This window comes from Notamacropus eugenii, chromosome 3, assembly GCF_028372415.1.
Source record: "Notamacropus eugenii isolate mMacEug1 chromosome 3, mMacEug1.pri_v2, whole genome shotgun sequence".
NCBI classification, from domain to species: Eukaryota; Metazoa; Chordata; class Mammalia; order Diprotodontia; family Macropodidae; genus Notamacropus; species Notamacropus eugenii.
In genome coordinates this window covers 65,488,017-65,501,130 of record NC_092874.1, presented here as the reverse complement: position 1 = coordinate 65,501,130, position 13,114 = coordinate 65,488,017, and the positions used below count along the sequence as shown (strand labels likewise).

General features: G+C 36.1%; 1 protein-coding gene across 6 annotated transcripts in view; it reads left to right on the top strand.

Moving 5' to 3' along the window:
• Window positions 1-13,114, top strand: part of ARHGAP21 (Rho GTPase activating protein 21) — a 154,616-nt gene that overhangs the window by 90,498 nt on the left and 51,004 nt on the right. For all 6 annotated transcript variants that reach the window (XM_072651738.1, XM_072651736.1, XM_072651737.1 and 3 more), the window contains exons 5-7: window positions 773-865; window positions 2,952-3,030; window positions 9,254-9,308. In XM_072651738.1, the coding sequence (XP_072507839.1) occupies window positions 773-865; window positions 2,952-3,030; window positions 9,254-9,308 (227 nt within the window). The remainder of the gene's footprint in view (window positions 1-772; window positions 866-2,951; window positions 3,031-9,253; window positions 9,309-13,114) is intronic.

Below are 13,114 nucleotides of genomic sequence, written 5' to 3'. Positions count from 1 at the left end.
TAATTTAAATTTTATTGTTTTTAATATAGATAAAGAATCTGAGGAACTAGAAGATATGTATCTGATGTTTTTATTTTCATTTTGTTACGTGACTCATCATGAAAGCTGGTAGTTTTTCAACAGTGCAAAATGCATCAAAGAGGTCAACAACAATACAGACTTTAAAAATACTATCAGATTTTGCAGTTTTGAGATCATTATAATTTTGGCAAGAGCAGAATGATGAGCTGGAATCCTGATTGCAAAGGGTAGACATGAGAACAGTGTTACGGGGATTTATAGTAAAGAAAGTGAAGACGAGAATATTGATAGCTTTTTTCTAGCTGTTTGGCACAAGACAGATACAGAATATTTCCTTTAAATTGGGAGTTCTTACTTTTTTTTTGTTCTGGACCCTTTGGCAATGTGGGAACGCCAATGAGTTCATTCTAAGAATGTCTTTAAACAATTAAAGGAAATGCTAACTTTCAGTTAGAGATTAGTGAAAGTAAAGATATAACTTTTTCCTGTCCAAGTTCACAGACCCCCTGAAATCTATGGAGCTCTGATTAAGAACCTCTGGCCGAAGGGATGGCAGTTTTGCATGAAGTTTTTGTTTTTGTTTTTTTTTAGGGATAAGGAAGATTTGGGTATTTTTTAAGGCAGGAAGGCAGGAAGCAGCCAGTAAGATAGGAAGAGAATAAAGATAAGAAAAAATCTTCTGGTGATTAGTTGAATAATTCTATATTTTAATATAAGCTTGTATCTTTAAAAACTTTATATTTTTCTGCAGGAAAGCAAAGAAACCGACTGGAGCCTATGGATACCATATTTGTTAAGCAGGTTAAAGAAGGAGGACCTGCTTTTGAAGCTGGATTATGCACAGGTACTCTGCTTCTGTTTTACATTACACTGCCTGAGGCTTAAAACACTGTTTGCTTTTTCCACTTGTTCCTCCTTCTTTACCATTTCACCCTCCATGTAATAATCCCCCTTTCTCTGGCTTTTCTCCTTATTTCTTCTTTATCCATTCTCAGAATGAGGAACCTCAGAGAACCATCGATCTACTTTACCTAATACTAGAACAAAAATCCTTTTTACAATGTACCTAACAATCCAGCTTTTGCTTGGAATGCCCTCATGAGGAGTAATTTACTTCATAGGGCAAGCCCTCCGACCTTTGGAATTATTCTGATATACAGGGTGTCCCAAAAGTTTTAGTGAAGTTTTAAGCTATAAAGCTTGGCACTAAGACTTTTGAGACTCTGTGTGTGTGTGTGTGTGGTGTGTGTGATACTAGACAACTTTCACAGGTGCACAAGTCACAGTTTCTCAGCCTGTTTATTCATCGGTAAAATGGTGATAGTAATAGCATTTATCTTAGAGTTGTTCTAGAGATTAAAGTTACGTAATGTACATAAAGCACTTTGTTAACCCCTGAAGTGTTAGAAGTATTAGCTATTATTTTTATTCTAATTCGCCGCTTGTGATACGCTATCAAAAATGATTGATAAGTGTCTATTGTTGCTGCTTTGTAGAGAAAACATGCTTAGTGTTTAAAATGACATTCTGTTATCAAGAAATGCTTTCAAACAGGAATTGCCTAGAAATTTCCTACAGTCTTGCTTTGCCTTTTGACTAAAGAGTTGTAGCATTTTAAACTTTTTAGTATTCAAATAATAACTATATTGAATAGTATTTAAGATGATCGTCTGGTTAAAAAATTATAAAATGAAGTCTTTTTGCGTAGAAAAGCTCATGGACCCTCTAAAATCATTCCACAAACTCTTTGGGGGGATCCTATGAGCCTGAGGTCAGGAACATAAAACCAGATTTCCAATGTTTGTTTATATGGAACACACATAATTTTTCAAATCAATGGAGATTGAGAAGATGAAACAGGGAACATTGAATAGAACACATGTAGAAACTGCAGCTTTTTTTCTTCTTTCTTCTGATCTTACCAATAATCTAGATAAGCTGTTTCCCATCAGGTCATCTCTACCTTCCTAAACTTGACCTACCTAGCCAAGTGCCATCTGAGTCTTTTTTTCTTGGTGAACAATTTAATACCTGTAAATTTGTCATCTTCAAGACAAGCACACTTGTCTTTAAACACACATACCTAGGCTGTGCTGCCAGCACCATGTACTTACCACATAGGGACATTAGGAGAGATAGCATGGTACTGCACGAGGGTGCTGAACTTGAAAACTGGAGTTCAGATTCCATTACCAGCACTTACTGGCTTGGTGTTCGTGGGCAAATCACTGAATTTCTTTGGCCTTCAGTTTTCTTCATCTGTAAATAAAAATTAGGAATGAAGATAATACCTACTTCATTGGGCTGTTGTCAAGCTCAAATTAAATAATGTAGGTACAAACCTTAAATCGTACATGAATGTGAGTTATTACCGTGAGTAAAGCCAGGTTAAAAAAAAGGATAATTAAAGTAAATCCAGCTAGGCCATTCAAAGAGGGAAATGAACAGTTTGTTCATACATCCATATGGCTCTGCGTTTTACAACAGTAGTAATGTGGTAAATTGAAGGAAATTGAGTGATTCCCTCATTTGCTGCTGCTGCTTTTCCCCCTCTGCTGGTTAGTGATGGAATCCTAGGTAGTGGAGCAGTGGCTGCTTTGTAAAGCCAACAGCAATCCTACTGTAATCTTGTTTGAAAACAGGCTGCATTTCTTATGTAGACAAGTGTGCTCTCAGTAGAAGATAATGAGCTTTTTTCTTAAATGAGACACTTAAAACTAATTTTAAAGAACTTTATCTCTCTGCCTCATAGTTGTCCTCCTCAGTTTTTTATTTATTCTTTCGTTATGTTGGTAGAAATGACTTCATATCAAAAAGACACTACCACATAGACTATTAAAGAAATACTCACTAGCCACCTACCTCATTAGATAGGCCAAAACACATTTTTCCTTAGGAATTTCTCATGCTTTTTTTACCTCTGCTTGCAGGTGATCGTATTATAAAAGTCAATGGAGAAAGTGTTATTGGAAAGACCTATTCCCAAGTAATTGCTTTAATTCAGAACAGGTAAGATATTTGAATAATGTTGATTTGGGCCACAAGTGGGTTTCTATTTCACAGTTCAGTTCAGCAGTGATCTTTATGAAGTGTTGTATTACTCTTGGAAAATGATGTGATGAGGACTTGGGTTTTTATGGTATTAAAGTATTTGTGAATTACTAGAAGCCAGGTTTACCTGGATATGACTTAGACTGCTTCTATTTGGCAGCTTTACTGGCTTCATTAAAGCCGTATATCTGGGCTTGTGGATCTCTAAGTTTCAGGTTTGTTGAATGTTTTCCCCTTTGTGATAGAAATATGTTTGATTTAATAATGTTTGATTTAGTGAATCTGTACTGAAAACTCTTACTAATTTGAGTTTAGTTATCTCACCTGAGATAAGTTTGCTGCTATTGAAGACATAAATTTGAGCATTTTCTGAACTACATGTCTACTACTCTTCCATAGTCCGTTACTTTTCAACTTTTCTATCCCTCTTTTTGTTATAAATGAAAAGCCATTTAAGGAGTAAGTTGACCAAATTGGTTATAGATGAAGATGTTCACTAATGCATAAATCTAAACCAGGCCTGCACAAAATACAGTGTGTGGGCCCCTTGTGGCCCACCAAAGTGGCCCTCAGGCTCAATGTTACATAGGCCTATTTTATATTCTCTACAATTTTCTTGGGCTGCCCAAAATCCTTTGGGCTGCAAGCGACCAGCATGCACTATGTTGTACAGGCCTATCCAAAGGGAACTTCACATAATCAGTTTTTCTAAGGGATTTGCAGTTTTGCAGGCTGCCCAAAATCCTTTGGCAGGCTGTAAGCAGCTCACAATGTTGTGCAGCTCTGATCTAAATAGATCTATTACAGTTAACTCTGGATTGTATATCAGTGGGTTGGTTATATACTTTGCAGATTACCTATGATGACCTAGGGTTGTCCTGCCTGCCTTCCTCCCCTACAAGTTTCCCCAGGCAGAAAGTAACAGCCCATCAGTAGAGCTAAGGTAGAAGAGATTAGTAAAAGGCACAATTCAGTTAAATGTTGGGGAGCCAAGATGGTGGAGTAATAGTATGGACTTTCTAGAGTATTCCTGCCTAGCCCAGCCAAATGCCTGTTAAAAATGGCTCTAAACAAATTCTGGAGCTGGAGAATCCACAGAATGACCGAGTGAAGCAAATCTCCAGCCCAAGACAGCCTGGAAGGTCGCCAGGAAGTGTTTTACTGGGAGTAGAGTGTGGGCTGCGAGCGCACAGAGGACCCGAGCAGGCAGTGGGGAGACTGAATCTCTCACACCTGTGGTGGTTTCCAGACTTCATGACTCCTAAAAGCTGAGGATAAGTTGGAAGGTTAGTGGGAAAAACCTGTGGGGCCAGTGCAGGAGAGTAGAGTGGTCTAGCCCCAGCCCCCAGGTGGATGAGCAGGGAGACGGCAGAGGAACCTGCGGCAGCCACAGCGGCAGCAGGGGCAGCTGCAGCCACTGTTTCTGGAACTCTGGGCACACAGATTGTGGGGGATTGAGTGACTGACAGTATACCCCCCACCCCCACTGGAAGCAGAGAACTACCTTGACAAAGAGCTCAAAATTTCAAGTACATGACTGAGGAAATGAGCAAAAACTGGAAAAAGAATCAGCCTATAGAATCTTACTTTGGTGACAAGGAGGACCAAAACATGCAAACTGAAGACAACAAAGTCAAAGCTCCTCCATCCAAAGCCTCCAAGAAAAATATGATTTGGTTTCAGGCCATGGAAGAGCTCAAAAAGGATTGTGAAAATCAAGTAAGAGAAGTTGTATCACCAAGGCAATATTCACAGCACTGGTGGAGACTATGAATATGCCAGTTTAGTTCTCAATTGCAAAATATAAAAGACTCTCCATACAGAAGGCAGAAAAAAGACATCTATTTAAATACCAGAAAGCTAGGTCTCAGTACCAGAAAGCAAAATCCATCATGGTGACCAAGAAGTTAATAAGCATGATCACAGTAGAGGGCAAAGCCATTCTCAAACCTCCCCTCCCCCCACCCCCAGCCAAGGCCTTCTCACTATCAGCTGTCACAATGTGCCAGTTGACCTGTGTCAGTTGGCCTGTGTTCTGTCCCCTCTGACCTGACCCCACTCACTTCCTCTTGGTTCTGCTCCACCCTTCCTGTTCCACCTCTTCAGCAAGCTCTTCCTACCACATGTGACCCTGGCTTCCAGGCAATTTAAGCAGATCATATGGGCCTATTAATTAATGAGAAAGATCGTTCCATTTAAATTACTGTTACAGAAGTGGAGCAAAAATTGGGAGGAGAAATGAGAGTGATGCAAGAAAATCATGAAAAATGAGTCAACTGCTCACTAAAGGAGACCCAAAAAATGCTGAAGATAATAACACTTTAAAAAACAGACCAACCTAAATGGCAGAAGAGATCCAAAAAGCCAGTGAGGAGAAGAATGCCCTAAAAAGCAGAATTGGCCAGATGGAAAAGGAAATCCAAAAGCTTACTGCAGAAAATAATTCCTTAAAGATTAGAATGGAGCAGATGGAAGCTAATGACTATGAAAAATCAAGTTATAAAACAAAACCAGAGGAATGAAAAAATAGCAGACAATGTGAAATATCTCATTGGAAAAACAACTGACCTGGAAAACAGATCCAGGAGAGATAATTTAAAAATTATGGAACTACCTGAAAGCCATGATCAAAAGAACATAGACATCATCTTTCATGAGAAAACTGCCCTGATATTCTAGAACCAGAGGATAAAATAAATATTGAAAGAATCCACCAATCACTTCCTCAAAGAGATCCCAAAAGGAAAACTCCTGGGAATATTGTAGCCAAATTCCAGAATTCTCAGGTCCAGGAGAAATTATTGTAAGCAGCCAGAAAGAAACAATTTGAGTATTGTGGAAATCAGGGTAACACAAGATCTGGCAGCTTCTACATTAAGGGATCAAAAGGCTTGGAATATGATATTCCAGAAGTCAAAGGAGCTAGGATTAAAACCAAGAATCACTTACCCAGAAAAACTGAGTATAATACTTAAGGGGAAAAAAATGGTCATTCAATGAAATGGAGGACTTTCAAACATTCTTGATGAAAAGACCAGAGCTGAATAGAAAATTTGACTTTCAAACACAAGAATCAACAGAAGCATGAAAAGGTAAGCAGGAAAGAGAAATCATAAGGGACTTACTAAAGTTGAACTGTTTACATTCCTACATGGAAAGGTAATATTTGTAACTCTTGATAGTTTTCTCAGCATTTGGGTAGTTGGAGGGATTATATACATATAGACAGAGGGCATAGAATGAGTTGAATAGGAAGGGTTGGTATTTAAAAAATAAAGTTAAGAAGTGAGAGAGGACTATATTGGGAGGAGAAAGGGAGAAATGGAATGGGGTAAATTCTCTCTCATAAAAGAGGCAAGAAAAAGCTTTTTCAATGGAGGGAAAAGGGGGGAGGTGAGAGGGAAAAAGTGAAGCTTACTCTCATCACATTTTACTTAAGGAGGGAACAACGTGCACACCCACTTTGTCATGAAAATCTTTCTTACCTTGCAGGAAAGTAGGGGGATAAATGGGGTCAGGGAATGGGTAGAAGGGAGAGCAAATGGGAGGAAGGGGTAATTAGAAGTAAACACTTTTGGGGAGGGACAAGGTCAAAAGAGAGAATAGAATAAATGGGGGGCAGGATAGGATGAAGGGAAATAGTTTTTCATAATATGACTTTTATGGAAGTCTTTTACATAACTACATATATATAACTTGTATTGAATTGCTTGCCTTCTTACTGGGGATAGGTGAAGGGGAAGGAAGGGAGAGAAGTTGGAACTCAAAGTTTTAAAAAGCAAATGTTAAAAATTGTTTTTACATGCAACTGGGAAATAAGAAATATAGGTAATGGGGTATAGAAATCTATCGTGCTCTACAAGAAAATAGAGGAGATGGGGATAAGGGAAGGGAGGGGTATGATAGAAGGGAGGGCAGATTGAGGGAAGAGGTCATCAGAATGCATGGTGTCTTGGGGTGGAAGGAGGACAGATGGGAAGAAAATTTGGAACTAAAAGTCTTGTAGAAATCAATGTTGAAAACTAAAAATAAACAAATTTTTTTAAAAATGTGAGTATGTGTGGGAAGAGTTTTTTACCTGTGTGTGTATGTTAGCCTCATCTAAAGTACTGTGTGGTAAGGGAATGTTTTCTCTCTTTTCTCCTACTTTTACAAATGAAGCTCAGAAAAGCCATTGATTGCCTAGGGTTACGTGGCTGATTACTAGTGAGTCAGATCTAGAGCCCATGTTTCCTGGGTTTAGTCCATTGTTCTTTCCATGATAGTACACTGCCTCTCAGAAACTAAGTAATTTTTGGATTATGTTATCTTAGCCACAGCTTTCTGGCTTTGAACTTTCTTCTTCATTAGTATAGATAGTGATATTGAGTATAGTAAAATTGAATAACTTATCTAATTGCTAAGATTTGTTTCTATTTAGAACTATTTTTTGACAATGAAGTGCAAATAAACATAAGAAAAATTCACACACAGAGACCCACACACACGTGTATTTTAAATAATGTGGGCTAAACATTTAATTTTCAGGGATGTTGAGCACAGAGTCCACACAGCATTGTATATAACTATAAACAGTATAGTTAATATTCAAGTCTATTTATAACAGTATAATTAATATCCAGGCAAATTTCAAAAAAAAATTTTTAAGTGGTATGATGAGGACAGATTGATACTCAAGAATCCTTTGTTAAGTAGTGGATGAGATTCAAAGATAATAAGTAACCTATATCTTGGTTCTAACTGATAGTAGTACCAGTTTGAACATAATGCCTCAAGAAGTTGAGACAGGGGAAACGCTTCCAAGCTCTTTTCTCTGAAATAATTGGGATATTGCTAATATGTGCTTTGTTTGCTGATGTGTTTGTGCCTTTAAATGTAAATTAACTGTTACAACACCTTTAAAAATTCACTTCTAAATATCTGTCATTCTCTTATGGTTTGTTTTCCTTGAAATATGCACTAATTTGTTCTCACATTGATATGTTTGATCTTTGAGAGTACTTTAATTGTTCAGAATGACAGTATTCATTTTTAAACAAAATTTGGAAAAAATAAAGCAATATTATATGTTTTGTCGTCCTATCTTTTAAAAAAAAATTGTGTTCCTTTTGTCTGCAGTTGGTAGCAAATGGATAATGGAGCATAATGCCATTGAGATTCTGCAGTCTATTAATGTAAAAATGTATCCTTGCAGAAGAATTTTTCTCATCAGTATGTATTATCTACTGACACTAAGCTACTAAAATAAAATCCTCTACCTAGTTTTATCCTTGTTTAAACCAGTGGCTCTCTTTAACTTGCCATTCTTTTTGCATTTATAGCTTGGCCAATAAAGCAGCATTGATAAGGGATTTTAAGTGTTAAATGTCTTGATTGAATTACAGAAATTGTACTTAATGCCTCTAGGTAAGGTCTAGAAACCCGGGCTGTGCTCTGGCCACATGTTGTTTCAGACACCAGCTCTCACTCTGATCTACCTGTCTTGATCTGTTTTTTAAGATAATGAAAATGTTCACTTGCAGTAGCTTTATAGCATCAAAATGAAGTAAGGTCTTACTAAGCCCTAAAACATGAATGAATTTTCTGCCAGTTGTTGTAATTAGAAATTATTACAGAGTAAAGAAAATGCAGCCATGATAGCAGATAAGGCTTTTTTTCATGAACAGAATTTTCATTTAACATGATAAATGATCTTTGAAACACTGAATTTGAACACAGAAAGGAGCATTTCTTAATATGATGATTTAAAGATTACCCTGATTTTCTCCTTCTATGATATTCATCTTTTTAAAGAATCCTGTAATGCAGTCTCTGGTTTGAAATCAAATAAGAAACCATTCTGTTTGCTAAGAATTCTGGTTTCTTTTTTTTTTTTTTTAAGTTTTATTAACATTTCTGATGCCTCATTAAGAAACTTTTTAAGTAGACTTGAAATATTCACATTTTAAAAAGAATTAGTTGTTTGAGGTAATCAACATAGGTAGCTAGTCCTATTTAAAATCTAAGCAGTATTTTTCATATTTTAAATCATTTGGATTTGGAAAGTAACGATATAAGAAAACAAACAGTCCAAGCCGTAATTTTATGAACATTTCTGAATTAACTGACCTCTGGCCTCTCCCATATATTTGCATCTCTCCTAAAAATAAAAAATAAATTATGTATTTCTGTTTTATTTCAGTGATACCACATTGGAACTTAGTGTTATGCCAAAAGATGAAGATATCCTTCAAGTGGTAAGTTTTATGCACTTAACTAGCAATAAGTCATTTCTCTTAACTAAGTCTCTTTGTCACAGAGATCAACTTTTCCTAATCAAAGTGGCCTATGTCTGGGTAGGAAGTTTAAACCAAATGTTGTCTAAGGTCTGTGCTTCTGACAGTCTTGGTTGGTTGAAAGAAAGGAGAGCACCCAAGTATAGGTGAAAGAAACATTGATCATCATTCTGCCTGCAGTTTGTTCTCAGGAAGTCAGTTCACTCTCATTGATTACATACCTGCTGGGTGTCAGGCATTAAGCTAGGACTGGAGGCACAAAAAACAAAGTGGCAAAGTTCCTGCCACCTCCTGGATGTGAGAGCTGAAACCACACCTTGTGTTTCTGCAGTGCCTACCAATCAATGCTTTCTCCAGCAAAATGAATTTACTCATCCTTAGACTTGCACTGATTTGAAATAACATTCATCTTACATTACAATCTAAAAATTTATGGGAAAACATGTTCTAGGTAAAATATGGGGACAAAGTTACGTAATATCCAGGAAGTTCTGTGAGTGTGGTTATCATAAATTGTATGCTCATTATAATAGAGAAAATAAAAGTGAAATGGAACTTTTCATTTTTTTCTTTGTTCAGTATTAATAAAGGGTGAAGATGATGAAAAATAAAGGTGTCACCAAAATTTTCTTATTCTGTATAGCTTAGTAAATAATAAGAAATGTAATTTCTTTGCATAGCTAGTAAAATGTTTTCTTTAGGTTTTTAGCAAAACAAACAAAAAAAACCCCAACGATATGCTAATGAAAACAAGAAGAAAAATGTCTGAGAAAACACAAGGGAAGCAAAATATTTTTATTAATCAATTGAAGTCATTATATGAATTGGATTATTTTCTTAAGTACAGTGTAGTAGTTAATACTGTTTCAAAACAAAACCACCTACTTCTCATTACTGCTGACCAATAAATTAGACATTTCCACCATAGTACTATGTAAGAGACAGTGGTGATCCAAAGATCATCAATACTGAGCTCCAAGAATTCTCAGAGGTCATCTAGTCTACCTTCTTATTTTATAGTTGAGGAAATTGAAGTTCAGGAGGTTATAGGATCATAGATTTAAAAACAGACTAATTGATTCATCCAGGATCAAACAAGGCAGAATTAGAGAGGCAAGCATAGAGTCCAGGTCCTCTACATCTAGAGACAGTTCTCCCACTGTGCTATGGAGGAATGAGGGAGATTGTGTAAATGGGACTGGTAGAGCATTACTTTAAAAGTAACTTAGGAAAATAAAACCTGCCATCATTCATGTCACAGAATAATCACTATAACTGATTTCTCTGACTGAGAGTAGAACTCAACTATGACCTTATATAGAAAGCCTTCCTTTCCAATATTCCCCAGATATATGGTTCCGTTTGCATTCTCTATTAGAGAGTTCCGACTGTCCACACTATCTAACATTTTCATTGGCATAGGCATATTACAAACTCCAGGTCCACAGCATTCACCCAACTTTATGGTGTTCAAGAGCAGCAAAAAAGAGCATTCAGTCAAGCCTATGGATGTAGATGTAAGAAAGGATAGGTTGAGATGGAAGAGACCCTTCTTGGAGCCCTGCTCACAGTCTGAAGTCTTAAGACACAGTAAAGGGATGTCACAGACTGAAATCTCCTCTCATTTTCAGAGGCCATCATGTATATGTCAGGATTAAGACTGGTAAAAACCTATAAGAGTGATAGCAGTCATATCATAGGGTATCTTGAATTGGACTTGATTAAGAAAACAAGTAAAAAATTGCTGATATATCATTCTAATTGACAAAGAGGAGAATGCATTTTAGTGTAATATATACAATAATTGGGGGGGAACCTGGTCAATCTGTCTCATTCAGTTTTATTCAAAATGAATTTTGAGAGAAAAAAACTGAAAAAGAGAAAAAAAATCAGAATTTAAATTACTTGAACCTAAAGATATTATATCAATATGCATACATTAGTGTGCATATTAACTATTTCCTACTTCCAAATAATATGGTTTAGATTTAATTTCATTTGTAGTTTTAGAGTGTCACACTTCAGAACTGTTTGGAATATAATCTGTAGTAATGTCAAATAGAAATAATTTGTGTCTTATAACAGTTTTCAGTTTTGCAAAAATGGTGTTTTTTCTCGAAAATTACAGAATATTATCTATCAAAGACATCTATATAAAAAATTCTGAAAGAAAACTTCGTCTTTAAAGTCAGCCCTCATTCATAGCTGAATCCATTCTAATTTAATGAAGAGATCTGAGTAGTATAAGAAAAAAACATGTGCAGTTCATATTTTCTATAAACTGTTCAGAACTGGACATGCATAGAGATGAGACATTCTTCAAACATTAAATGGAGTTTCTGATATTCTTTAATTATATATATTAGAAATATTTTGCTTTCAGAAAGGTATGCTGGTATAATGAGAAACTTGCCTCAGAGTCAGGAAGCCCTATAGATCCTGAGAACTGATGCAATTTAACTTTTCACTTCCCTCAGTTCTCTCCCTAATATTAGCATTATACACTTTAGTTTGATTGCACTGACAAAGAGATTGTTTTCACCTTGAGTCCCTAATGAAGTCAGAGGACTGAACTGCTCATATCCCCAAAACTCTCTTCTTTCAAATTGCTTTTGAGCAGCAGTTTTTCTAAGTTTGAACCATTAGTCCAGTAATCTTAGGAGCTTCCAGGTGATCCTCAAACTGCTCTAAAATATGGCATGCAAAAATGTTTTTAGTTTTGGTTCAACTTTGTTTTTGAAGTGGGAATTTGAGTCTTCATTTAAAAACATTAGCAATTTAATAGCTATAATAAAGGTTGTTGATTGAAGGAAAAATTTCATAAGAAGTTGGGATGGGATTGGTGTGGAGTGGGTTATGCATGTAGGCTCCATTACCTGAAAACTTTAGACGGAATATGTAGAAGGGCCAATGTATAAGGGATAGAATGCAGAATTTAATTATGTTAAAAATATAATTATCAGTCAAAAAGCCTTTAATAAGTGTCTGTTATGTGCCAGGCATCATGCAAGATACCAGAGATAGAAATAAAAATAGAAAAAGAAAAAAGAATCTCACTCTTAAAGAATTGTGTCCCCCAGCCCCTACCCTGAGGAGACAATATCTACATATAGTATGTAAAATACAAATTAAATAAAAAATGATCAGGGAGACATGGCACTGATAGATGGAGAATCAGAACAGGCAGGAGAAAGGAGGGAGCATATTCCTGGCACAGGAGCCAGCTGATGTAAAGGCACAGAGGAAGTACATGGCAGGAAATGTCATCGTAATGGAACACAGTGGCAGAAAACAAAACATGAATGAAACAAGATAAAGAATGAATTCTTCAAAAGAAAAATATCTTGACTAATAATTTTATGCCTTCCAGCCTTAAAGTATGCTAATTAAATGACTTAAAGATTATCAATACAAAAATTTGTATGTTTAGCTTGGTTCTTTCCCCATTTTATATGTTTTTATTTTTTTCAAACTATTAGAAATATTGTCGTAAGTAATTTTCATCATCCTCTTTTTAAGATCATAGTTTAAGGGACAAATTCACCTTACCAATTTGAATACTATTGTAAAGGGGTCATATTTATTGCTATTTTGATTGTTTGATACCTCTATGTGTGTGGGTCAAATGACCATCAAGCCAAATAATGAACAGTGACTGTGAACTGTTACAGTTCTACTCAGGCTGGAATTATCATCACTGGGAGTGGAAGATGGAATCTTCTGAATCTGAAGGGATTGCCCCAACAATTACTTTTTAAAATGCAGAC